The sequence below is a fragment of the Mesoplodon mirus genome, assembly GCF_964341445.2.
Source record: "Mesoplodon mirus genome assembly, chromosome: 10".
Lineage (NCBI taxonomy): Eukaryota > Metazoa > Chordata > Mammalia > Artiodactyla > Ziphiidae > Mesoplodon > Mesoplodon mirus.
The window spans coordinates 1,406,117-1,433,889 of record NC_138986.1 but is presented as its reverse complement, the minus strand read 5'-3'; the positions used below and the strand labels follow the sequence as shown (position 1 = coordinate 1,433,889).

Here is a 27,773-nt window from a genome sequence, read left to right as displayed (position 1 = left end):
GGTCTGTTGCTACAGGAATAAACATGGGAAGAAAGCAATTAGAATGGACACCCGGGGTCACTCTTCTCTTTCCAAAGAAACTGTATCTGTGAATTACATCCAAATCTTTTTTTTTTTTTTTTTGGAAATATACGTTTGACTGTGGGCTTCTCGTGTTACCTGTTTATACCATTTTGGGGATGTTTCTAGACAGGACTGGTATGTGGCTTCCAAGGGCAGGGGGGCAGGGTTGCCGTGCGTGGGATGTGGCTTGTTTGCCTCGGTGTGGGTGTGAATTCTCACCCAGCTTCGCCTGACTCTGCCATCCTGAGTAAGATCTAAAACTTTTCAGAGCCCGTGTTTCCTCACTGGTAAAATACACATGGTAATACGTATACCTCGGTCTGTTATTGCCAGGAATAAAGGAGAATACGCATAAAGCTTGGTTCCCTGCCCACCATGCCTGTAAATGTTATGGCAACAATCCTGGATTTAAAAGCTCATCTTAAAACTCTTCCTTTGGAATTAAATTATACAGTTGATCGTAAACATGTGTCACTTATGCACAAAGCCTTAGCACCATGAATCCCAGTTTGATATTTTACTGAAAGTGGACATGTGAATAATTATATTCCATCAAAACTGTAAGTTTCAAGGTCTCCCCCCACCCACTCTGCCATTTCTAGAAAATCAAATTCTAAAGGGGCAACTCTTTTTATTTTTTTCCTTCTTTGATCATCTGTGTTGTGCAATTAAAAAGAAAACCACAGACAATTCCATGACTGATGAAGATCACATATGTAAAAATTAAGTGATCAATTCTAAGAGAGCGGGCCTGGCCTCAGACCAGGACTTTGGGGCCAGGATGGCTCAGTTTAAACCCTGTCTCTGACACTCTGTCTTTATCTTCTCTGATTCAATCACGGAACTTGCAACATGATAGCAATAATCCCACCTCACAGAATTAGAGCAAAGTGATTCAGTTATACATATATGTATTATACATTCTTTTCCATTATGGTGTGATTAAGCAAATTAATACCTGAAAAGCAGGTAGTCATAAGGACCCACTAAATGTTATCGAGTATCAATCTCCAATCTCTGCTGTGTGTAAAACTCCTATGCTTTCTTTTTCTTTTCAAAGATTTTTTTTTTTTTGCTGTGGACATTTTTAAAGTCTTTATTGAATTCATTACAACACTGCCCCCATTCCATGCTTTGGCCTTTTGGCTGCAAGGCATGTAGGATCCCAGCTCCCTGACCAAGGATCGAACCTGCACCCCCTGCATTGGAAGGTGAAGTCTCAACCACTGGACCACCAGGGAAGTCCCTCATATGCTTTTTATAACTGAATCCTACTTGACAGATTGTTTATTATTTTATCCCCGAAATATTTTTATATGTGAAGTCCTTTGTAAACCTCAGAATACTTCACAGACTTCCATTCTATGTAGCAGTTAAGCTTTTAGTATCCACCAGCTTAGCAAAGTATAATCACACACAGCAGTTAGGTATCTATTAAAGAAAATAATGTCCATTTTATGAACCCCAATAGTAGTCATATACATTTTAAGACAAGTAGAGCAAAGGTGCGAGTCTTCCTGTTTATTCAATGTCCTGACGAGGTTAGTATGCATGGCCACGTGAGGGCCTCTGGAGGTGATGGCATCCTTGGTCCACAGGGAAACGGTGGTCCCCCCTTTAATTTGGTACCTCGTCATTGCCTTGTGCCTAGTTACCGGTGCATTCCTATCTGCGTTTACTAACGTTCCAGGGTTTGTTATTTTCTATCATGTGTGTCTGGTAGCTTCAGATTAAGCCCTCGTTATCCCTTGTAGGGACTAAAGACAGTCTTGAACTGGTCTTTTGTCTGAAAGCTTTGCCAGCAGGGTTTTAAAGCACAAATATGATCCTGGCACTCATCCTTACAAGGCTTTCCGCTGCTTGTAGAGATTGCTTTACCTGCTCCAGAGACCCCACTCTGGCCCCTGCTGCCTGGCAGCCCACCACTTGCCGTGGACCCTCCCTCTGAATCCCTGCTTCCTTGTGGGAAAGCCAGCCCCTCATCCACCATATTTGCTGAGCACATGTTAATGTGCCATTGACCTTGTGCATTGACCTTATACACAGCAGGGGCCGTGTACTGATAAGGGCAAGTGGCAAAATGCCAGGAGAAGCAAGGTATTTGGTGGTTTAACTAGGTGTAGTTTTTGAGAGAATTCTGAAAATACTATAAGGAAATGCAAAGAAAATAGAAGGTGCTGATTTTTGCCCTCTGAAGCTGACACCAGAATGCCTGTTGTATCTGACAGCTACTGCTTTGTAACAAATAGCCCCAGGATGTTAGTTGTGATCAGTGACAAGTGTGTTCATTTCTCATGCATCTGCTGATCATGGCTGGGCTCTGCTGGGAGGCTCCAGGCTGCATGTGGGTCTGGGTCTGCCCCATACATCTCTCATCCTCCTGGCCTGAGTGAGGAGACCGGAGGATGCCCTGCTCCTGGCAACACCTAAAGGCAGGAGAGTGGCCCACACACATACAGGTGTCCAGCCCCAGCCTGCAGACACCCCACGAGCAACGTAGTTCCCACGTCTGAGCCCAATGTCACAGAACAGGGGAGACACCCTGCCAGTGTGCGGGGGAGCCACAAAACCCCTGGTGATGGGGAGAGAAGACGGATTGGGCCAACGTGTCATCACTTATTCCTGGAAATCAGTACATAATTATCCCGAGTGAGAAAAGCTGAGGGGGTGCGGATTGAGGGCCCAGCAGAGCGCCGTCCAGATGGACGTGAATGTTGGATGGGGAAATGATGCATTTCTGAGCCGTCCAGCTGGTGGCTGCCATGGCAACTGGAGTTGGCCAAGGTCTTCAAAGATAAACAAACTAGTCCACGCAGGTCCCGGCAGTGCAGCAGGGTGGCCAGAGTAACAGGGTCCCGTCCAGCAGAGGACACTGAGGCAGAACACAGGGACTGCACCCAGGAAGCTAGGAGGAGAGCAGGGGGACAGATGGACTCACCTGGTCATATCTGCAGCAGATTCGGGTGGATGTGAAAACTGCCTGTACCTTAGACATTCCTGCAGAGCAGACTCATGCCCATTGGACGTGGGACCTGAGCAGATTCTGCACATTCTTATTCTCATAGCACAAACTGTCCTTACCCAATTAAGTCAGTACTTAGAGGCCCGAGAGCCTTATTATTATCATCATTGGAGTCCAGTTGATTTACAATGTTGTGTTAGTTTCAAGTGTACCACAGAATGAATCAGTTATACATATACATATATCCCTTCCTTTTCAGATTCTTTTCCCATATAGGTTATTACAGAACATTGAGCAGAGTTCCCTGTGCTCTACAGTATGTCCTTATTGGTTATCTGTCTTATATGTAGTGGTGTGTATATGTCAATCCCAATCTCCTAATTTACCAAGATCCTTATTATGAACAAAGCTGGCCTTACTGGTGTAATGTCAAGCTTGCTGTGTTTGTTTAGTGGGTGATGGAACACCACGTCCTGTTGGACAAAAAGAAAGAAAAGACTAAGCATTTGTTAAGTACTGTTCCTGGGAGCCAGCGATGGACTCGCACATGTATTTGGTTTATCACTGAATCTGAGATACTGTCCATCTTCAGATATACCAAAAAGGAAATTAAATATATTGCCCATTAAAATGTGGTCGATGTTTTCTCATATGTTAGGATTCCTATTTTATTTTTATTAAGAGAACTTTTTACGCGTCATTTAGGTGTTGATTGTCTATCGGGAACGTGTCTGCACAGTGAGGTGGGCTGCAGCATGTGTGTCCCCCAGGACAGGAGGTCTCCACCACTGCCGATGCTCTCAGGCTCTCCGGGCCAGGCCTACTTGGAGGCCACCGCCGCTTAGGTTTCCATCACTTGACGATCCTTTTACCCGGGCTAGAGTTTTGTATAAATGGAATGATGGAACCATATAACTCCTGGTTTCTGCCTTTTTTACTCATTATAATAGTTTTTAGATTCACTCTTGTTGGTCATATTTGTTACCCATTTATTCTCTAGTTTATATGCACAATTGTATATTGTGTGCATATACCACGATCTGTGCATTTTCCAGTAAATGGCTATTTTAGTTGTTTCCGTTTGGGGGCTGTGATGAGTAAAGCTGCTGTGTGCATTCTGCACTCATCGCTCTGTGGATGTGTGTTCTAATTACTCTTGGGTAAACACCTGGTGTAGACTTCACATTTGTGTGAGGAATGCAGGAGAGTCCCCACTGCTCCACATCCTCGCCAGCCTTGAGGGCCTCTGGTGTGGATCATCAGGGCCCCTCCTGCAGGCCCACGGAGGTACCTCCTGTGGGTTTACTTTGCATTTTCCTGGGGACTGGGGACGCCCGGCAGTTTTCTCACTGCTTATTGTTCAGTCACATACCTTTCATTTTGAATTGTCAGTTCAAATCTTTGCCCAATTTAAATTAGATTATCTGTCATTTTTATTGATTTGTAGGGGTTATTGACATAACCTGAATCTTTGTCAGGTGTGTGTGTTATGAACATTTTCTCCCCGTCTGGGGCTTGCCTTTTCACTTTCTTAATAGTGTCTTTTGGTGAGTATAAGTTATAAAATGTATTAATAGCACTGAGTTTTCCAAATTTTTCATTTTGTGGGTAGGGTTTTCTGTGTCTGCCATAAAACCCCAAATATTAATGGGAAACCCTTAAGAAGGAGAGCTGACCACAAAACTGACAGCTACAGTGGGCATCCTTCTGAAATATGGCCAAATCTAAAGACCACATTTTTAGAATGGATACGATTTGTTATTGCTGCCTATAAAAATGCTTCAGGCTTCATCACACTAAAATCAAGTATCCTCCGTTTAAAGAGATCTTCATTTAAGAGGTTTTTTTTTTTTTCCTTTAAGTTCGTAAATGTCTGGCAGCCATTTGTTATCATCTATAATTTAATTCCCTTCGGTTGTCAGATTACTTGAACAAACTGTCAGACACCTTTTAAGTCACTAAAATCTGCTAGTTTGGGAAATAAATTAATTTTTTAATGGAACTTCTACCAAATTTACAGAAGTAGCTTTTCTAAAAATACAGAATTGTTATATAATTGCAGAACTTAAAATTGACAGAAGCAAATTGGAATTGTACTCATGTTTCTAGTCTAATACGATAATGAAAAAATACTGAGGCAGACTACCTCAACAGTGCTAATTACTTCTCAGAAGTCTGCTCAAGATGGGGTGTGTAGCCCAGGAGACGAATATCCACGCCAAAAACTTCGACAAGCTCATAGCATTAGAGAAAGCACAAACACAACTGCTTGGAACTAGAAAAGCTTAAATAAAATTCATCATAGAAGAGAGCTCAATGCAATCACCATAATCATGTTGAAGAGGTAACACATTTCCATGTAGGGTCAAGGGTCACAGTACCAGCAGGAGAGTTAGTTAACCTGAGGCAAGAAAAGAACCATCCAGATTGCTGCAAAGCCAGTGACCTGGGTGAGAATGGATTTAATACACTGAATGGAAGGTTGTTCTTTCGTAAAGAATGTTGAGATTTGACAGCATGACAAATTACATATATCATTTTGAAAGTGAGTAGACATCTCTCTTACCAGACACAAACCGCAGAACTTGTAGCTGCAATCTGATCCATTTTAATTCTCGTCTATTACTTGAGACTTTGTTATATACCGTGACTTGATGGGTCAGGTAATTAGGACAGTGCAGCATAAGCATGGGTGTTAATGAATTCAGAAGTTCAACCCAATATTTCCCCATCTGGTGCTGAAGATGTGGTTTAAGAACTCTACGTCTGTGACACTGACACACGTAAAGTTTTCTTTTGGGTTATGACTCTGGTTGGTCTTCAGAGGACCCTTGGCTCTTTGTGTTTCTATGTCTAATGGGTTATGTTAAACCTGTGATCAGTGTTAATAATAAATTCGCCCAAATCCTTGCCACTTTGCACCTGTGATTCCACCAACCACAGTGACCCGTGAGGCAGGACAGGCACAGAAGAGGGCATCGGATCTGTGAGATGAGAGTTTTGCTAAAGTTCGTCAGACGAGTAATTCAAGGCTGGAGAACAACCAGAGTCTGTCTCCTGGTCCAGAACTTGACCTGTGCCCCTACGACATGACGCTGGCTCAGAAAAGCCATCCCGTGTCCCATAACTGCACTAGGAGTTTTGTATTCACTTCCTAATTCTCTAGGAACACGAGCCTCATTTATTACAAAGGCTTTTTTTTTTCTTTCACCTCAAAGTATGTTCAAGGCTCTTTCCTTAGGAAAAAAATCTTTATTCAACCCAGTCATCAATTCTAAATAATTTCTCAACTTTTCCTCTGCCTGCAGCGTATTCCTCAAATGGGGACTCTCTTTGGGTGGTTTTTCTTGGACAAATTCAGTGGCTTCTTTCGACACAGCTCACCTTCCTTTGCATACCCTCACATTAAAATTCCTTCTGTTCATTTTTTCTCTTTCAATTCTTCTTCTTTCACACATGAACTCCTCAACATTCAGTATAAGAGAAAATTATGTAGTTAAAGCCCTTCTGAATAGGAAAGAAGTCACGGCCGGTCATACCACCCTGAACGTGACTGATCTCATCTGAATAGGAAAGAAAATGTAAATATTTTCATCTAACCTATGAAAGTGGATGGTATAATTTGAATTTTGTGAGCATTAGTTATTATATTTTCTTGCTGAATTATTTCCAGAATCCCAAACTTTATTTTTATCCATTGGAGGACATCCTTTTGGAATGGTTTCAAACCAAACTTTTCTTGAGATAATTACTGTAAAGCTCCAACTTTGGTGCCCTTTGCGACCCTGACCCATCAGCCAGCTGCAGGCGTCTCCACTGGCACACATGCTTTCACCTGGTCCTCAGCCAGTCCTGACCAGAACTTCACAAGCGCCTTTCAACCGTCCCTCCTTCCCTCTCTCCTACTTCCACCATCGTTGTTTGGTCCTCTCCATTTTTACTTTCTCTAAAGAGTCCCTTTTTCTGTGCTCTTTCCTACCATGCGAGGAGATCTCACTGACATTTTTCTAAAACATGGTTGGGACTTGTCTTTTTGGAGTCCTGTTCCCGTGTGTCTCAGTGACTGGGTGAGCTTCCAGTGCGATGAAATACGACTTGTTGGCCGTTCATCTCCTTTTCCAGGTGCTATTAACATCCTGCACAGAACAGGGGCATCTTTGCCAGAGAGAGTCCCGCTCCAGGAGCTTTTCCCCTCAGCCATCTTGTTTTGGCCCCAGCGGGACGGGGCGGAGCTCAGCTGTCTCAGGAGGGTGACTTTGAAACAGACAGATGGGACGGCCCTTTAGCCTCTGTTCCCTTGGACCATCATGAGTTTGTTTAAAGAAGATCTACTTCCTTCCATATGGCCCTAAAATGTAAAATGTAATTGCATTTCTCCCATAAGAGAAACTGAATTCCCCACACGGAGCCAGGTTTACCAAATAAAATTGCATAAGTGAACGGTTCTAACTTCAGCCAGGTTGTTTATATAAACAAACACGGAATCTCTTCTGACTTGGCAATGATGTCTGCCATATTTTACAACATTCTCAGCAAATTTTAAGAGGTGGTTGACTTAATCAATATTACCTTGCTTATGATGAGCCTTCAAGTATGATGTAAAATCCTCAAAAGGGCCATTTCAAGAATTTTCCAGAACTATTTCTATAGATACAGTATGTTCTTGGATAGAGCATGGAAAGCATTTTGTGCCCAGATAATCACACCATAAATTCTGTTCACTAGTAAAGCTTCTGAAAAAGGGCCAAGTGCACAGGAAACTAAGCAGTGCGTCTCCAGGAGAGCTTCCTGGAGCAGGCCCCGCCATCAGCTGAGCTGCCTGCATGTGGAACTCCAGTTAGGGACGGACCAGCTACTTTGAGGGTTTCAAAAGACAGGAACCAGTTGCCTCTGAAAACGCATAGCTCAGCCTCCATCCTCCTTAGGTTGTCCCTATGATATAAAGTAAAAAAGTGGTCACTTCAGAAAGAAATGTGAGTCATTGTCATTTTGATTCCAAGCCAGTTTCCTAGTCACAGCTGGAGAGAAAGCCTCATTAAATTAACCCTGTAACACAGGGGTCGGTTTGATTTATGTATCTACCTATTTGCTGAGCAAAATCTAGAGTGCATAGAAAAGTACAGAACTTATAGGAAACAATCAGTATAAAATTTTTTAAAAATTGGGCGGTGCTGTTATAAGAAACGCAGCACCACTCATTTTTTGTGTGTATTAGAGATGAACCGTGTGTTAGAAATCCCCTACACGGGTACCCTGTTAGCACCCTGAGCAGCGCCTGGCGCAATATTTGTTGAGTGCGCCAATCAATGCAGTATGACTACTGATGGAAACCAAATGCTCGATCCTGATGTTGGACTGATTTAGAATCATAACTCGGCTATTTAAAATTCTTAACTTGCAGACAGCCCCGACCCCCCCAAAAAAAGATCCACTTCTGGAAATGAAAGCCACAGGGAATTTAATGGAATTACATGGATGCCTCGGAGAGCAGAGGGCAGCTCAGACAGCTCAGAGTCCCGGAGTGGGCTCGGGACCTGGTCCCTGGTCCACATGCTCACAGACCACATTCCTTCCTAAAGGGGGCGGAAGCTGAGGGTGCAGGGCTGTCTCTGTAGCAGGGACCAGGGCCCTTGCTGTTAGGAACAGAACCGCACGGCGTGGTTCAAGGGCCATTTCTTCCTTCTTCTCTCGTGTTCATTAAACAATGTAGAATGACTGTGAGATTTGAACCACCCTGGGCTTTGAGATTATCCTACGTCAATCTGGACACACAGCAATACAGCTTCCACCCTCCTCGTCCATTTTCAGGAGGCTGAGGTCAGCCAAGGAGGAAGCACTGTGAGTGTCTTCTGAGTCGGAGTGAGGGGAGAATCCCAGGTTCCCCGTACCTTTGTGTTCTTCCAGGACGTGTGCAGGGATGCCACGCTCACACAATAGCGGCAACCGGTAATACAGTCAGTAGATGAACTAGTCAGCATTAAACGTACATGTGACTATCTTCAGATTGTAAATGGAATTACTAGGGAAAGAAAATCTAGGTGGTTTTGTAACGATTAATGTCATGACTATGAGTTATCTCAACACAGATTTATTGAGTGCCTGTGATATGCCAGGCATTTAAAAAAAATTATCTTCAGGCATTTTTTCAGTGCTGGAAAAATAATGAAAATGAGAGCTAACTTTTATGAAACAGGGTTTCTGTGACACACTGCATAGGGAACCTCCTTCAGTCTGGTCACCCGAGTTGTCACCTGAGTCAGGTGCCTAACTCCTAAGTACCATACTCCCATCACCAGCCACAGCAGCACTGACACAGAAGCACACTCCTTCCCAGCTTTCGGGGGTTCCCCACCTGTGCGGTGTCACATCTATAGTCATAACCTCCCTGTAAACTGTAGTTAGTTCGTTTCAAAGCAGGCTAAAGCATAATTTGTGGAAAATTACTTTCTAAGCAGGAAATTGCTCTAAAGATTTTATTTAAAATATATTCGTCCAATATGTTGTCTGTTTTCTTTTCCCTTTTACGGAGAAATATGAAAACAAAAGAATCTTTAGATCCCAAAAGACAGCTCAGGTGAGGGAGAGCCTGTTCTGAGACAGCCCTGGGTCCGAGGATGAGAGGTCTTGCGGTGGGCTGTTTGTTCACCATGGCTCTGATTCGGTGCAGCGGCCAAGCCAGAGAAACCCCACTCCAAGGGCGGAAACTGGAAACAAGCGCCCACATTTGGAATTCTTTAACACGGGTGAGGAGGAGGTTTAGTTCGCTGCTGTGAATTTTTAATGCCATGTATTTGGGCTGGAAGGATGCAGAACAGGAACATTTGGAATATTCTGTGCCCAGTGTTTTCTGGATTATATTTTAAAGCTCGTGTGAATCTCTAGTGAGGGATAAAGTGTTCTTCACCGTTATTGACTCTAAGTCATTACCATCTGAGGATCGCTGAGTAGCATGGACTCGTTTTTTATGGTTCTAAGGCATTCTCGGTCTATTTGGGGCAGAAGGGGGATCTAAGTAAGCTCATGTCCAAACGCAAAAAAGAAACTGAATTTATTAGCGTAAAAACACATAAGGCTTTATACATGGAAATACCCGGTCCTAGAATTTTTTTAAGTGATCGCTTAGTTTTCATGGGGATGAGCTTCAGAGCTAGCCCCTGGACACAGCTTTAAAAAAAAGTCTGTCATCTTCTTCTTCTTGACTAATTTCCAGAAACACAGCCTATTTCGGAAATACTGCAGCTGGGATTTCCAGACTCAGCCTCAGTCAGCCCTCGGGGCAAGTGGGGACTGCTCTCCAGGACCCTCCTGGGGGGTGTGGGTAGTGGTGCCAGCACGTTGGGGCTGCAGCGGGAGGGGCCGTGAGGACTCGCTGTGACTGGACCACGTGCCTGCTGGCCCGGGCCCCTGACGGGGACCCAGAGCAGAGGACCGTGGCCGTCCCTGGGGCCTGGGTCCCACCTGTGGCCTCCGGGGGTCCACGGGGTGTCAGATCCACCTGTGGACGCTGACCCCCCGCCCTGACCCTCCTCGCCAGCCCCTCCATCTCCTGTTCAGTCTCATCCTGCGTAGGCTCCCCGGGTGACCAGCCGCGGCCTCACACATGTCTCCTTCTCGCTACAGTGTCCTCGTGTGACCAGGAGCAGCAGTCGGCCCTGGAGGAGGCCAGACAGCCCAAGAACGACAACGTGGTGATACCTGAGTGCGCCCACGGCGGCCTCTACAAGCCGGTGCAGTGCCACCCCTCCACGGGCTACTGCTGGTGCGTCCTGGTGGACACCGGCCGCCCCATCCCGGGCACGTCCACCAGGTAAGGCCCCGTGGGGCCGAGAGACCCCGGAACGCAGAGCCCCCATGGTTCCCACCCGCCGCGGATGCGATGCCCGTGCCCCGGACCTCACCCCACTTCTCAGTGCGGCGTTAACGCCTGTGCCTGCGGGAGCCCATCTCCCTGACGTCACCAGGAGCTGGCGATGCCAGCGATGGCACGAGGGTGGTGAAGACAGACTTGTTAGGCAGTTTTGCTCCTATCTGTATTCACGCAGGCTGGAAGTTTGAAAAATGGCTCTGGTATCCAGGCTGGGGTGGGCACCTAGAATGTATCCTCTATGACCTCAGCTTCTTTTGTCCCCGGTGTTGGCAAAGGGAACCTCGCGTTTCACAGGAACCTATTGCCCAGGACAGCTCTCTGTACTCCAGAGATACCTGTCTCCTGAAATTACCACTGAAAAAGAAAGAGAGTACTGAGGTCAGGGGCAACAGTAGTTACTCAGGGTCTGAAATACACACCGACTCATTCATTCATGTTTTGCGTGAGTCCGAGCAAAGCAAGTCATTTTATAATAGCACCAGGAGAAGACCTGATATTTGTTCCTGGAAATAGTGTGAACAAGTAAGGAGGTTTTTGCGGCTCTTGGTCATTTGAATTGACCTTTGGTTTTTCATAGATCGGTACAAAAGCAGTTTACAGGTAAAGGACACTGTTACCTCTCACGTGTGATCCAGTTTAAGCCCTGGTTCCTTCTGCAGCACTAAGGCATTGATGCCTCCTAAGTTACTTCCCCCAGTTTCTCAAGGGTGACCGTGGTGCGTGTAGAAGGGGAAATGCACCCATGTAGATTCCGGGAGCTGGAAGGACAGGTAACCAGCTGACTTTTCCTCATGAGAAAGTCCAGCCACACCTGGAGCCCCATCTGGCTCATTCAGGAGACCAGGCTCCTTGGGGATGGGAACCCCAGGCCCCAGCCGCCCGGGACAGGTGGGCTGCCCTGCACACAGACGACCCCGACAGGGTGTCCAGGCCAGAGACTGAGGTTCCCTCTGCGGGTGGTCGTAGGAGATTGTTTCAAACATAAAGAGAACTTAAATCTTCCCAAGGTTTTGTGTGAGAAATTGCTTTGCTCGTTCCTGAACGCATCTGTATGTAGGGAGTGCCCTTTTCTAAGAAACCTTTCTTGGGAAATGACATTTCCATTACTTCAAACTCAGGCTTGTGGACTGTGTCTTTAAGTTGGGCTGTTTGTTCCCCAGGCCCAGCTGCAGGGGCGCTAAGACCCATCTCATAGCTCCAGCAAAAGTCCTCCCACTTCAGAGCCAGGCCTCCGCGGACTGGCTCAGATGCTGAGACCAGCTTTATCACGTTGTCCCTGCAGAACCTATAAACGTTTTTTATCTCACAGTCAGACGAGAAACACAAGAAGGCCTCCTCCCTCCTGTCCATCCTGATTTCATTCTGCCCAGACTTTTTGGGAACAAAGTACCAAGTTCTCATTTTCCCTATTTTTTGTATAGGAGGGAGGGACTCCCTCTTCTTTGAGTTTCAAGAAACAGACTTAAATTAGACCCAGGGGAGGAGACCCCTCAGACTCGAGCTGTACTTTTCTCTCATTCGTTCATTCCTCTGTTCATCCTCTCCGACGCTGACTGTCATGACCCCGACACCATCAGAACTGAGGCTAGTAGCGAGAGGGGTGTCAGAACCCGCACGTTGCCCACAGGGCTCCGTCCATCGAGGCCGAGCTGTCCTTACGGCCCACCAGCCTTAAACGTGACCGCACCCAGTGCTCTCGGGGACAGAGGCTGTGATTAGTTCCGCGGTTAAAGGACGTGAGTTTCAGGAGCCAGTTTTGTTCTCTCTGCTCTGCATCTTCAGCGCACCAGCTTGCTCTGGCCTGATTCCTGTCCTGGCTTCTAGAAGCATCACACAGCCGTGACAACATAATGTGGCTTTTCTGACAGCCTCCCCTCACTCTAACTGGCCAGAATGTCACCCTCCGACGAGGCTACCGCCCATCAGGGAGGGCCGTGGGCCCCATCATTCAGCACCCAGGCATGGACGGGGCCACCCCCTGGGCCCCCGAGGCCACGCAGAGCAGGTTCTATGTGTGACAGAGTTTAACACAGAAGGGATACGATCTCTTAAAGCTCCGAGAAACACTCCCCTCCCTGTCACCCAGAGGTTCACTTTTTATTCACTAAACGTTTGAAATCCCTCAATGTTTCAGGCACCGCTCTAGGGGCTGGGGGTATTCAGGGAACAAAATGGACAAAACCCTGTGCTTCCATGGAGCTTATGTGCCCATGAGGGGAAAGGGACAAAAAGCAAAACGCATAAGCAGATAAGCTGAATATGAGTTAATACGCCGGCTTGTGATAGCTGCACTGGAGGACAATATACAGGAAATAGGGAACGGAGTGGGGCAATTCCAGCGGGATGGCCGGGGGCTCCCAAAATGCTGAGGTCGGATTCAGGTCCAGAAGAATCTGGGGAGCACGCCGATGATGTCTGCGGGGGGCAGTCCAGACGGAGGGGGGAATGTGGCCCCCTGACAGCGTAGGTCCCAGAGCTAGAATCTAGTTACGTTTTGGTCAAAAGGGAGGATGTATCGGTTAGGAAACTCTTCACTTCTGTTGGTGATAAATCTGACAAATAGGCATGAACAGGGAGGGACTGTGTAATCTAAAGAAGAGGCACAGAAATGGAAGAAGCTCCCTTTCAGTGGATGCTGTGACTTGGTGATGTCACTGAGGACGTAGGGTCTCCCAAGTCTTTCCTCTGACATCCTCAGTGTGTTGCCTTGGCCCTTGGACAGACTCCCCTCATGGTCACAAGATGGCTTCAGGGATCCGGGCATCTCATTCAGACACCACATGCTCAGAGGACACACAGCCCATCTCTCTCTTTCTTAGGAACCAAACAACCTTTCCTAAAAGTCCCCTAGCCGCCTTAAGTCATGGATTATTGGCTGTAATTGGATCATATGACTACAGCTAAACCCATCACTGGCAAGAAAAATGGAATTGGTTCAAACAGATTTCTACATGGATTCTGGGAAATCCGTCCAAATCATCAAGTTTAAGGCATATCTTATGAGATGCTGGCCAGCTTCACCAGCCCTCACTTACCCCTGCTTCTACTGTGATTGAGTAGCAATGTCACAGAAAGTCTTCTGCATTATTGTTTAAATACTTTCTGGTGCATAAATGCTATTTTCTTGCAATTTTTCTGAAATAAGCTGTTCCAGGGAGATACTTTATAGTTTTGATTTATATTTGGGTAGACAGTTCAAGTTCCCCCCCTCCCACCGCCCCCGCAATCGTTCTCTATATTTTCTGATGGGGAAGAGTAATTTAAAAATCCAAGAACAGTAAGATGACATGAATATAAAATGCCTCCTCATTATAGGCTAGTCCTTCTTTCCTTGTGTCATCATGAAAGGTAATGACAAAGCACACATTTTGTTACAGGCTTGTGCCAAAGACAATAAACGCACAGAGGCAGAGAGCAGCTATGGGGCAGAATTTCTAGGTGGGTTGGTCGTCAGGTAGAAACATGAGTTGGACCGGGTGCTGATGCATCTGCTGGTCTCCCTGCATTTTTGAGTCAAAACTGACATCTTGACCAAGGTATTCAGAGCCCCTGCAGGCCGGAGCCCAGGCCACGTGTGGTGGGACAGGGCCTGGGAGGAGGGGGGCAGGTTCCAGCCTGGTCGCTGATTAATAGAGGGGAGAGCTGGTGTGAGCTATCGGGTTAAGCGTGGATCTGGCTGACTGCCAGCTACTACATTAGCGCCCAGAACGGAGGGATTTCTCTTTCACTTTCTTGATGGCCAATGAGGGTTTGTCCATCTGCCATCAGGCTGCAGGCTGCTCTGACCTGGCACGAGGACCCCATTCCCAGCCTGTGGAGCCCACGCGGCTTGCTGGCCGTGTGAGCATGAAATCGAATTTCTCCCTGGCAGAGAGCCTGGTATCTGATGGGCAACCAGACGATTAAGAGATGTGCTTTCTTATCTTATACAAATAAGTTAAAATAAACACTATTGAAAAGGATGCTGACAGATGTCAACACAACTTAAATGGCTTTATCTTCAAAGGCATTGATTCTATTTCTTGAGATTGTCATTTCCCCAAGTCACAGTATTCTTTACAAGGAACAGAATACTGTCATTTAAACATACATTTTTATATCAACATCAGTGCTGGGGTTCTTGAGACATCTACAGCCCAGATATGGAGCAAAACCAGGATGATCACGCAGTAAGGTTAATTTCCAGGTGGCTTCGAAGTTAAGATTCAGAATGGGGTTGACAGTTTTGAGGTTTCTTATCACCACATGGGGGTACCGGCATTGACTCCAAGCCTTTGACAGGCTGTACACAGAGTTCATACTAATGGTCCAACTTCTTAACATGAAAGAACAGCCGGTGGCTGACGTTCTCACAGATCAAACATCCCAGGAATGGCTGAACTGTTCGACCCCCGGGAGCCCCATCCCTAGTTGTACCTGCTTGGTTAGGAGCTGGGACTTCGCTTGTTCTTTCGCAGCTCACATTTCATGGGCTGCTGGCTGTGAAGGTGTCAGCTCTAGCGTGGGTACCATTTCCGACCTCCCCAGCCCCACGGACGCTGATCTAGAGTCTGAAACGAGGATTTTTCAGTCTTGAGCACGTGCTCAGTTTCCCCAGATTTAACAAGCATGAGTAACAACGAGCTCTTAGCCATCTCTCCGTTACCTGGCTTCTTTCCTGAATGTTCCCCTAGGGAATTTCTGGCTCCTTACCTACCTGTCTCAGTCCCAGGTGGGAGAGGAGACACCAGGTGGGTAAGAGGTCCCTTCACCCCCGTTCATTCCTGTGACCGTGGTTCCAATGCCATCTGCACTGAACCCCACTGCATTTCAAAAGGATATGAGTTAATGGCTTTTGGTGAAAATGTGATAGCTTAACTGTTAGCCGGAGTGTGTCGGGGACTCTTTAATTTCAAACACAACATTTCAAAAAGGCATATTAAGTTTGTGTGAGTGGGGTGTTAAGTTTTCTGGTATCAAAGAGGCTATTCAGGGTGTGAGCGGCTGGAGGAGCTCGTGGTGCCCTGGCTGTGTTTCAACCGCGCTGGACCTGACCCTCCAAGACCGGCCCCAGCTCCCCGGGCGCCAGGGAGGGACCCTGAGAAAGGATCCCTTCAGTGAGAAATTTCATTCTTTTATTTTCTGGGGTGGGAAAACAAGAAATAGTGAAAAATAAGAATCAGAAATGATCCCTATGAAGTAAACAGGATCTCGTATCTCTTTCTGAGAGAGTGAAAAGGAAACGGGCAGCAGGAGAGGGTGAGGCCTCAAGGGGACTTTGTTCACATCCTGAGAATCAGCGGCCCCTGGACCTGACCATCCCTCCTGCGCCCACCCCGACTGGCTCTGACTGTCGTGCACATTTTCCAAGAATCTTTCCTGACCCCTGGGACTGCATTAAGAGCCCTAAGGGCAGGTTCTCACGGCTGCCAGTCACACTACTGGATTGTCGGTGTCCCCGTAAGACTGGGCGGTTCCCCGGTGATGTGCATCTCCCTGCGTCTCCCACCACAGGGGCAGGTGCTGGGAGTCTCTCCACGTATCCCACCCAAGGAGCTTTATAAAGAGCCTTGAAGGAGGCTCCGCTGGGCAAGCTGTCCACCTGGGCCTGGATCTGGAGCCCAGCCGGCAGATCCATCCAGAATTACTGTCAATACTGGTGTCCCCGAAGTGCCCGCTGCCCGAAGTGATGTAGCCGGCAGGCACCCCGGGTCCCGCCTGCTCAGACACCAAGGGCCACCCTGTTCCTGTTGACTCCGTGGGCCCAGAACATACTCTTTATTCTTTGAGCCCTGAGACAACCTTTTGTAGCCTCGGGAGTTAGATTTTGAATTCGTTGGTCTTTGAGTAACGTATCAGTCTGGAATTCTGAGGTCCTCTCTGAGACTTTGCACTCTTTCCCGGGGGCTGTGACCCTGCCCTCACGCAGTGCTTGTGCTTGCATTTCCCCTCCTCAGCCCCTCCCCCCACCCTGAACCGTATCAAAATCCCGTCCTAGGCAGGGGCGTTTGGCAGCCACTCTACAGGTTGTGTTTCAGAACCTGGATGGAGGGACAGAGCCCTGTGTGTCATGCTTCTTCCTGCTGACTGTGAAGAATGTAGTAAACTGCCACACAGGTCACCAAAGGTCATACATCCCGAGCACTGTACCGTGAGGATGAGATGCCCAGTGTGTCCCGGGACCAAGGAAGCCTGCGGTGTGAACACACGGGTATGGAAGGCAGCCCCCACCTCAATGTCTCTAACTGGCTCTTTTCTCTTTCCTTCCCCTCCTCGTAGGTACGAACAGCCGAAATGTGACAACACGGCCAGGGCTCATCCGACCAAAACAAGGGATTTGTACAAGGGCCGCCAGCTCCAAGGTGAGTAGCACGACGGGCTCGGTCGGATGCACCAGCCGCCACTTCGGGTTTTCTTGCAGGTTTAGGATGAGGAAGGGTCTCAAGCGAATTTAGTTGCAAAGAATGATTTCAAATTAACAGAGGCAGTGAGTTTAACCTTATGATTATTAAAAATACACTCCCAGAAATGTTTCATGGATGTTCTCTTTCATCAAAAAGCCCATAAGTGTTTGTGATACACCAAAAATGATGATTTCAAGAGTTAAACCTCAAGCCCGTCCGGGACCCAGCGTCTTCCAGGAATTTATGTGAGATTGAACTTGGTCGTGGATTGAACTTGGTCGTGTGGCGTGAGCCCTGCGCCGGCCGACTCCCACCGGGTTGCAGTTATCTGATGAGATCGCAGAGTTAGAGACATGACTCCTGCATCATGGCAGTTTCCACGGCATCAGTGGGATGCTGCAAAGCTGGTTGCTATTTTGCTTCATTTCCATCCTCTTTTTTTCCTTTAAATGCCTCCAGATTGTGTACATGTAGCCACAGCCTCAGAGACCATGAAAACCATTCTCTAATGTCTTTCTTCTAGCGTGAGTGTTGGATCTCAGTCTTACACAGAGTCTGGATAATTTCCTGTTTAGAAAAATTCTGTGGTCCTTGCATGATTTATACTGTCAATGATAAAGAGGGTTTTACAGTCCGAAACATAAAGATGCTTCTCTGCTGTGAGCAGAGGTAGAGAAGACTAGAGGGTCACCCATCCACCTCCGTATCCCTCCAGCCATACCTGGAATGAAGGCACTGGACACAGAGGGAGCGGAGAAGGCAGGACCTGGTCTGGGGGTGGGGGTGGGGGGTGGGCAAAGCACAGCCATGCCAAAACCACTCTGCTGTCCCATGCTTATTCGGAGACATTTGTCCTGGGTCTTCTGCTGTTTCCCCTCTCCACACCTTCCTTTTGAAGCAGGTGGAGGAATCTCTGACACTATTATTATCATCTCACGATGTCTCTCTGTGTGCGTGGTCAGTGGGGTTTATGTTCATGAATCAGGCTGCTTTCTGGACCCTGGAGCTCCCCGAATGGTGTCCTCCAGTCAGAAGGGCGCTCTCTCCCTCCCTTGTCTGCTAGAATCTCTTGCCTCTGCAGTCAGGTTTTAACACCGGTGGACAATAGTTTTCTTAACAGGAAATACTGAATTTAGCATATGCTTGGTCCATGGAAAGACCCCAGTGAATGTTTGCTCCTTTTAGCTAGTCTTAACCATGCCGTAGAAACATGAGGCAATCTGTTCTTTGTCTCTGAGGTTCCAAGACTCTCGATTTTTTTTTTTCTGAGATGTTCTTGATGTGGACCATTTTTAAAGTCTTTATTGAATTTGTTACACTATTGCTTCTGTTTTATGTTTTGTTTTTTTGGCCACGAGGCATGTGGGATCTTAGCTCCCTGACCAGGGGTCGAACCCACACCCCCTGCATTGGAAGGCGAAGTCAACCACTGTTCCCTCAATTTTTTTTTTTTTGATAATCCAAAACTGCATTACTTCTAAGTTGAGCTGCATGTGTTGTTTGCACATATAATGTGAATGTCATTAATGAAGGTGCGGTCAACCTCTGCTCTTCACTGGTTAGAGATGCTACGACAGACAGAACACAACCCCTCCCATCTCCTCTTGGTGGGTGTGCTTGGCTAGGAAGGAATCTGTGTTCATGGTGGAATCCAGTACATGGAACCCTGGGCTGGGACTCTGGATTTAAAGGCTGGAGTGGTCATTCATCTTCTGGGAAGTGCTGATCCTGGATATCGAGAAGTACCATGTCACATCATTCCTGGCTAGTCTGGGACTCAGATGGGCCATTTAGAGAAAGAGCATCTGGCACTTCAGGGAAAACCACGTGAAGAGGTGCACATCAGAGCTACAGAAACCACACCCCGTAGGACGGGAGGTCGGGTAGGCTGTGAGCACACAGGTGCCCTTTCCTTCCCCCAACTACAGTGAAGCCCAAGTCCCCAGGCACGAAAACCATTTTACACAAACTCGGTAAATGTCAGTTTACGTTGCAATTGTAGATGTTTGGGAGTGTACCGTTCACGACCACTTAATCATTTTGCTCTTTTGGAGATAATTATCCTTATTAGGGAAAAACAAGTAGGTCTTAAAATAACTCCTGGATCGAGGCTGTTCTTGTGGAGAGGAGAAAACATTTTCCAGAATAACACAGCACCATGGTGGGTAGGCAGACACTTGTTAAGTCACATGCCAATGCATTTTCTTCTACAAAGGGATGGTTTTCATTTTAAGCAATTTTTCTAAGTTTCGGCCTATAAGGGTCCTTAATTTTTCAAACCAGGTTGATAATATCCTCACACACAATTCACTTTTTAGGGGCTTTGTTGACTGCCAAATATTTATTTACATGCTGGGTAGGAGAGTACACAGATTTCCCGGCTCACACCAACTGAGGGAAAGTGATCATTTAATCTTCGGAGGCCAGCGTTTCACCCTACGGAGACATCAAGCTCCAGCCTGAGGGGTCACTTCCTGAGAAATGGGTCATGATTTTGGCTCTCGAAGATTCTTCTTTTCTTCTGTAACTTTCCTCATACGACTGTCCTACCATCTTGAGAGAAGTCAAAAATCAGCGTGAGGGAAGTTTTAAGAAAAGGCATTAGACCACACCTTTCTCCCTCTACAAACCTGCCTGCCTCATTCTGCGCTGGCATCTCTTAATCTCAGTGGCCTTTGAACCAACCTCTCTGCCCTGCTCCCTGGCCTGCCTGTCACTTCCTGCATCCCCTTCCACCGTCTCTTGTCTCTGCTGAAGGGCTCCTCACGGCTCCGGGGAGTCTCCGTCGCCAGGGTCTTGCTCATCACCCCCTTCTGCATCTTCCCCAGTCCTCCGTGCACCCTGCAGGACCCGGCTTCTGGGGAGGCTACCCCTGGCTGACGCCAACCGTGTGTGCTCCCACTGCATCCAGGGTACCTGATGCTGCTTTGCAGGTGTTGAGTTACAAGCTCCACCCTGTGTGCACATGGTCCTCCTGAGAGATGGGCTGACCCCTGGGATGCCCACCAGCCAGCACAGCAAGGGACACACAGGAGGCCCTGGGCGCCTGGAAAAGAGTTTGCAAATTAAGGGCACTAGGCATGGTTTCTTTTCCTATTCTGAGCCTTTCTGACTCTTCTGTATTGAGTGATAACTGGTAGACTTAGATTTACCTAGTGGTTTTCCTGACTTAGAGGACACGGAGCATGAGTCTTCAATGAGTGGGATTTCTATATGAGAAGAGGGTGACCTGATAGACAGAGTTCATTGCTCTGATTCGACGTCAGGGTGCTCTCCGACCAGGAGAAAGAGGGAGAGCCCACCCTGTCCTCTCTCCTTGGTGGAGAGGCTTGCACACCCACGTGTGGCAGCTAAAGGCCACGGGAGGCCACACATGTGACCGTTGCAGGGATGAGATGTAGGCAGAGGCCATGGTGGATGGAGATGTGCCTGCACTTGGCGCCCAGAGAGCAGCCCATCCACAGACCTGGGTCCCCCATCCCTGTAGAGGAACTGGTTCTGGAGGGAGCTGGTGGGAAAGATTGATGAGGGAGAGTTTATTACAAGTAAAGTCAAAATAAGTAAGCTTTATGGCTTAGAGTTTATGACCTCCTCTAACTTGTACCGATGAGATGATTTGTGTCTTTTACACTTAAATACATTCTTTTGGCTGATTGTCATTCTGAGGTGCAATTCTAACAGGATCAACAGGCTTTCACTCTCCTCTGGCCTTTTGCTTCATTTAATCTCTTCTGATGGAGCAGTCATTGGTTTTGTTAGTTATCAGTTACGGTGCAACACAATCAAATATTTGCAGGCATTCGATAAGGAAGAACCTAAAGATAGGAGGGCAGGAAGAGAGAGTTCTGAGAGCAGGTGAGTCCACAGGGAGAAACCTCCTTCCCTACTCCCAGCCTTTCTTTCCTCCATCAGTTTTGGGGGAAGCTCTGATGTCCTTCTGGGGCTTCAGAGTGGTGGTGGTATAGCCCCAGCACCAACAAGAGGGTGGTGAAAAGTGTCTGAGGATTTCTGGTACCAGAAAATGGCCTCCTTACTTTATTGCTTCATCCCCCAAATCAGAACCATCTATTGTCCCCTGCCCCACAGATCTCCTCCATGCTGGCACCCAGATCTGCCACGTATATTTATTTTGATCAAACAGCCCCGCCCATAGCATCTCCGGCGGCAGCTCTGTGGACCTCACAGCAATCAGCAGCGGTCAAAGCCCCCTCCCTAACCTAAAAGCCCCTCTGAGGGACAGTTAAGCCACCACACAGAGCCGTTTGAAGTCAACAGCCATGAAAATCTCTTTTCTCAGGGCCTTAGTTATTGCAGGCACAATAGGGTCTTTGATTCAATTAGAAGCCCTCAAAGTACCACCCGGATTTTCCAAGCACTATTTTCGCACAACTCTAAATGTCTTCAGAATTAATTATGATTTCCTGAAGCAGCATAAACTGATCCTTACCTTGCCCTAAGATACTTTCCCAGAGGTAATTAGACCCTGAACCTGGCATCTGTGCCGAGGACTGCATGGCACTTAGGGACCATGTTTACTCTCCTCCAAAGTGGCCTGGGCCGTTGAGGCTCTTTCAAAGACAATAGGAGATGTCAGTATTTCACCCATTAGAAATGCCAGCCTCTGTGATTCCGAGTCAGATCAAGTCCTGACTTCACAGACAGTAATGACTTGAGCTGAGCCGGGAGCCACTCGCTGGGGACCCTGCATGTGCTCTGCACCCGCAGGCAGCTCCTCACCCCCAGCTTGGGGAGGCTTCCTGGTACCTGTCTCCCAGCACGGAGCCTCGTGGAGGTGAGGACAGGCGTGCTGTGTGTAGGAGAGGGTTGTTTTTTTAAACATCTTTATTGGAGTCTAATTGCTTTACAATGGTGTGTTAGTTTCTGCTTTATAACAAAGTGAATCAGTTATACATATACATATGTCCCCATATCTCTTCCCGCTTGCATCTCCCTCCCTCCCACCCTCCCTATCCCACCCCTCTAGGTAGGTGGTCACAAAGCACCAAGCTGATCACCCTGTGCTACGCGGCTGCTTCCCACTAGCTATCTATTTTACGTTTGGTAGTGTATATATGTCCAAGCCACTCTCTCACTTTGTCACAGCTTACCCTTCCCCCTCCCCATATCCTCAAGTCCATTCTCTAGTAGGTCTGTGTCTTTATTCCCGTCTTACCCCTAGGTTCTTCATGACATTTTTTTTCTTAGATTCCGTATATATGTGTTAGCATATGGTATTTGTTTTTCTCTTTCTGACTTACTTCACTCTGTATGACAGACTCTAAGTCCATCCACCTCACTACAAATAACTCAATTTCATTTCTTTTTATGGCTGAGTAATATTCCATTGTATATATGTGCCACATCTTCTTTATCCATTCATCCGACGATGGACACTTAGGTTGCTTCCATGTCCTGGCTATTGTAAATAGAGCTGCAATGAACATTTTGGTACAGGACTCTTTTTGAATTATGGTTTTCTCAGGGTATATGCCCAGTAGTGGGATTGCTGGGTTGTATGGTATTTCTATTTTTAGTGTTTTAAGGAACCTCCATACTGTTCTCCATAGTGGCTGTACCAATTCACATTCCCACCAGCAGTGCAAGAGTGTTCCCTTTTCTCCACACCCAGGAGAGGGTTTTAAACAGCGTTTTGCTCTTAAGAGCTGTCTGATGACTTTATAGCTAAACATCATTGCTGGTTCACTCGGTCCAAGTTTGGGTTGGATTCCGACGTGGAAGGGACTAGTCTGAGTAGCAATGCTTGGGACAGGGACTGAGCTCCGTTATTTTATTTTTCAACTGGTGAGCTTGATGATTAAATATGAAATTTAAAATATTAAATCTGGGGCTTCCCTGGTGGCGCAGTGGTTGAGAGTCTGCCTGCTGATGCAGGGGACATGGGTTCGTGCCCCGGTCCGGGAGGATCCCACATGCCACGGAGCGGCTGGGCCCGTGAGCCATGGCCGCTGGGCCTGTGCATCCGGAGCCTGTGCTCCGCAGCGGGAGAGGCCACAACAGTGAGAGGCCCGCGTATCGGAAAAAAATATATATATATGAAATCTGTAGCTGAATAAGATGACTAATCCTTTAGAAGAAAACTGCATTTTGTAGAAAACACGACAAAGAAATGTACCATTACATCCAGTTTCCTTGAGGACAGGATGTTACAAGTAGAAACTCAGTTAAAAGCACATGTGTAATTTCCATCCTAAAGACTCATAAGACAGGAATCCAGGAACAAGGGAAGCCAGGGGAGTCCAGGGTTTGGGACTATGCGATATCCTGCAGGGTGTCCTGAGACGCGGGTTCTGTCTCTGATGTCACAGAGAATCACTCACAAGGAACTGGGAGAAGCCTGCTCAGAGACGAGGGAACATGTGTGAAACAAATCCTTTATTTGGTACTTACTGTTTCTTTAAAAAAAAAAAAAAGTCGATAAGATGCTAGGATGTGCAGAGGCATCCAGAAGATGAGAACTAAAACGTAACCTTTGTACTACACTTGGCAGAAGTCTTAGATTTTTATTAGAATATTTAGTTCAGTTGATATTTTTCTCCATTTTTAAGAGAATAGGAGAAATTGGAGAAGGTTTGGAGGAGATTATGGGAATTACTCATTCGCAATAAAGTAAGAACAAATAAAGGCAAGTTGAGGAAGCAAAGACTATTTCTTTTTTCTTAACATGAAGAGGAAAGAAAAATAAAGGTCAACTGAAAATGTTAAGTGACTTACAAAAAGGCGTTGGGCGCTTCTTCCATTTATTAAGACTTAGCTGAATGGAGAAAAGTGAGTGTTGAGGTTATTTCTTGATTTTTCTGAATGAACCCAAGAGGAGCATCCTTACTCTTTAGGATGTACCTGCACGGGGAGCTGAGAGGTCTAAACTCATGAAAGTCTTCAGTATTAGGTAGAAATGTGGTTTAAAAGGGGCAGGAGAATGGAGAGACCATTTGTTTCCTTCATATCCTTTCAAGTGAAATCTACAACTCGAATTCACTAAAAGCAATTTACACACTTGTCCTGTGCCCACAGCTGGTGGGCAGCCTGCCGCTTTCGACTTCATATTCTCTCTCTTTGTTGCCGGCGGCACTGACTCCCTCCAGCAAACTTCCCAGACAGGCGCTGAGCAGATTTCTGATCCCTCATCCACATCAGCAGCAGAAGCCTCTTAGGAGGTACGGGCCAGTCAGGCGTCCATCCTGATGGTAATGGCTATTGCTGCCAGATGAAGTCAAAGCTTGGATGAGGCCATTGCGCTTCACCCTCACGCCTTGCCCCTTCTGCCCACCATGAAACCCACACCTCAGCCCAGCGAGTCGTCTGCTCCAGAAAAGGGATGCGGGCGTCTGGGAGTCCGGCTCTCTCTCAGTGACTGGCCCTTCATAACCATCAGCCTTTTTGGAAAGTTCTTTACATCAGAGCTGCAGCTGTAATTTTACATTTTCTACATCGTTGTTCCCTTCATTGTAAATGCGCTGTTTTCCCAGTCTTTTCTCAGCACACGTAATGATTCCTGATTTGGCCTTGATCTTGGATAGGCTGTGGGTTCCGAGGTTACAGCCTGCGATCTGCAGATCCCCCAGGCCTGGTGGGCACACAGGCCCGAAAGAAAGTGTCCCCTGGTCCCTCCTCATCACCGAATGAAGCGGTTCAGACCCCCTCTGTTGCCCTCGTGCTGTCTGTACTCCAACCCTTTACTGAATCATTCTCATCGGTCCCATTATCCTCCTGGTTCTCCCGTGTTTTAAATCCAGAACTGGTCTGAACCCTGCAACTGCACTTACGTTCTCTGTTTTATCTTCCTGTTGTAACTTAGGATTCCTTCTTTATAAACTCAAGCCTATGGAGCAGCTGGCCCAAGGCCAGGTGCTTTGGAGGGTGCAGAGCTCCTTAAAACCCAGTGCCAGTCCTCCAGAGGAGAAGATCGCAGTTTTATGATCCCAGGACTGATGCTCTTAAACAAGACAACAATGCTGTAACAATTAGAAAAATCAGGGAGGTGGAGACTGGTGCATAACGAAAGTTTCCCCTTCTATCTGAAAATGTCATGCTATCATTCTTAAAAGCTCTTTTCCAGATTTTGTGCCAATGTCAGGACTATTTGCCCGCCCCCTAGATAGTGCTTTTTGGGTTAGGACTCTCTTGGCAGTTTGCAGTCACCCCAATGCTGCACAGTCCTGGGGAGTGAGAGTTAAAAATCACTCCTGCAGAAATTCTGAAGGGAATGGAGACAGGCAAAATCCCATTATCCAGGTTGGATATTGGCCAGAGCACTGGGGTTATTACTCTTAGAATAGAGGCAGGACTAATGAAAATGGCCCAGTGATGGTAGAAATTGAGTTCTATTCTTCCTGATAACTTAATTCCCTGTGAATTTAATTGGACCAACCAAGACCCAGGGCTCGAATACATAAGCTGTGTGTTGGGCTGCTTGGACACTCCCCAGTGACCAATGATGGTGGAAACTTCTCAAAACCTGGTTTATAATGAATACCAGAAGTCCATGGAAACTTCTAGAATGTTTTCACTGACAGGATGATTTAATTTTTTTCTTCACTCTCTTCTGACTTGTCAAATCGAGCACAATTTTTCAGAAAAAACAAGGGTTTCTCCCTCTGAGGGAAAAAGATAAATTGACTGCTCTTAGGCTGTTAATTAACTTTCAGAAATTCCTAAGACAAATTTTTCAAGAGTGATTTCCAGCAGAAGAGTTTTGGGTTATGAGTTCTCATCCCACTTATCTGTCTTTTCTCTGTGCTTTTGCTTATTGAATTAATTAACTTATTTAAAATGTATATTGTCCTTATTTACAGAGAACCTGAGGCACCTCCCTCTGTTCAAAGTCAGACATCTCAGAATCTGACAATTGATGCAGAATGGTATTGTCATCGGAGATTCCTTAAATTCAAGAAGTGTTGGATTTCTGATTTTTAAAAAATCTCCTGAGAAACATGCATCGTCTGTCATGAAACAGCACTTTTGGGAGTGCCCTGTGACAGGCTCTAGAAAGTGTGATTGATTGAAGTCAAGGTTTTGTTTAATACTTTGCCCTGTTAAATGATCCCCACTTGTTATCTTACAGAGGGATAAATTTGCTTATTCAAATGCAGCAGAATAGGAATTTTATCTTTGTAATTTTTCTAATGGGAAAAAAGTTTTGAAGAAAAGAAAGGAGCAAAATAGATACCAGAAATACAAAGGGATAGCAGTGCATGCCCCCATTCCCGGTAACCCTCCCTTTTTCCTAGTTGTGCCATGTCATTTGTTGACCTCACTCTTTATTGTTGAGTGAACCAACTCTTTTTGCCCATCCTATTTCCCCAGAATACACCAGTGAACTAGAGTCCACTTCTGCATGAGGTCTGATTGACCGCTTAACACCTAACTCAGTAGAGGTGAGGAGGTTGTCCCATGTCCCGGAGCGGCTGCTATGCTTGTCTTCCCACCACTAATCCAAAGCCCTTTTCACTGCGTGACACTGTTTCTCATGTCAACAACTCTGCAGAGAGTCTTCTCTACTAAGGAGAAGCTGAGATACAAAATGCCTTAGGGCAGAAGTGGGTTGCTTTTATACCCTAGTCGAGGAAGTGGTGAGGATGTGACATGGGAAGCACCCATGACGTGCTCCCTTCACCTCTGACCAAGCAGAGGTGTGTGCCTGAGCTTCCTGGCAGTCACCTTAGCAAACGCTGGAAAGAGCTATCTTTTTCGGAAGCCCCTCTCTAGGGAGGAGGTTTAAATTCATAGTGCATCTATCTGACAGTGACTTCGCTCTATTTTCACATAAATGAATATGGATGAAATGACCTCTTTGATTATCTTCTGGCTCTACCATCCAGAGCATTTCTGTAGAAATTCTTTAAATATATGAAACCAAAGAGGCCAGTAGAGACTCATGCTGCAAACCGAGGTCATCGTACAATAAACAAAGACAGGCTGGGGGCTCGGTGAGATTGAGACCATACCCATTAAGGAGTGTGGACTATATCCTGCAGCAATGTTGCCTGAGATGTGGAGAATTCATTTTTTATTTTAAAAAGCCACTGACAGGTTTGTGGTTGATGGGTCAGAAGTACCCAAGACAAACCAGCAGTAGCACTGAGAACCACAGCAGCGTTCGTACTGGCAAGGATTTATTGATAACTTACAAGGTATTGGTCTTGAACCTTTACACACAGTAATAGAGTTCATCTTCACTACAGCTCTGAGGAAGGGTTATTTTCTCTGGGCTTTATAGATGAGCATGTTGATATTAAATAGACCAGGTCTATATCATTTAGGTATCACCACAGTGATACCTAAATTACATAGGTGACACCTATTTAAGCTAGAGAAATCATGTTGAAGCCAATCAGAGTTACACACACACACACACACACACACACATATTTACACGTATCTTATTGGACCAAAATTCTTTATAGTATAGCTCTCATTATAAGGTGGACTGTATTGAACGCCTCTGTGATTTAGTGTTAAAGGAACCAGAAGAAAATTG

General features: G+C 46.5%; 1 protein-coding gene across 1 annotated transcript in view; it reads left to right on the top strand.

Annotated features, from left to right (window-relative positions):
* SMOC2 (SPARC related modular calcium binding 2) overlaps nucleotides 1-27,773 on the top strand; it is a 156,111-nt gene that overhangs the window by 93,991 nt on the left and 34,347 nt on the right. The window contains exons 8-9 of the mRNA XM_082633201.1: nucleotides 10,646-10,832; nucleotides 17,151-17,233. Of these exons, the coding sequence (XP_082489327.1) occupies nucleotides 10,646-10,832; nucleotides 17,151-17,233 (270 nt within the window). The remainder of the gene's footprint in view (nucleotides 1-10,645; nucleotides 10,833-17,150; nucleotides 17,234-27,773) is intronic.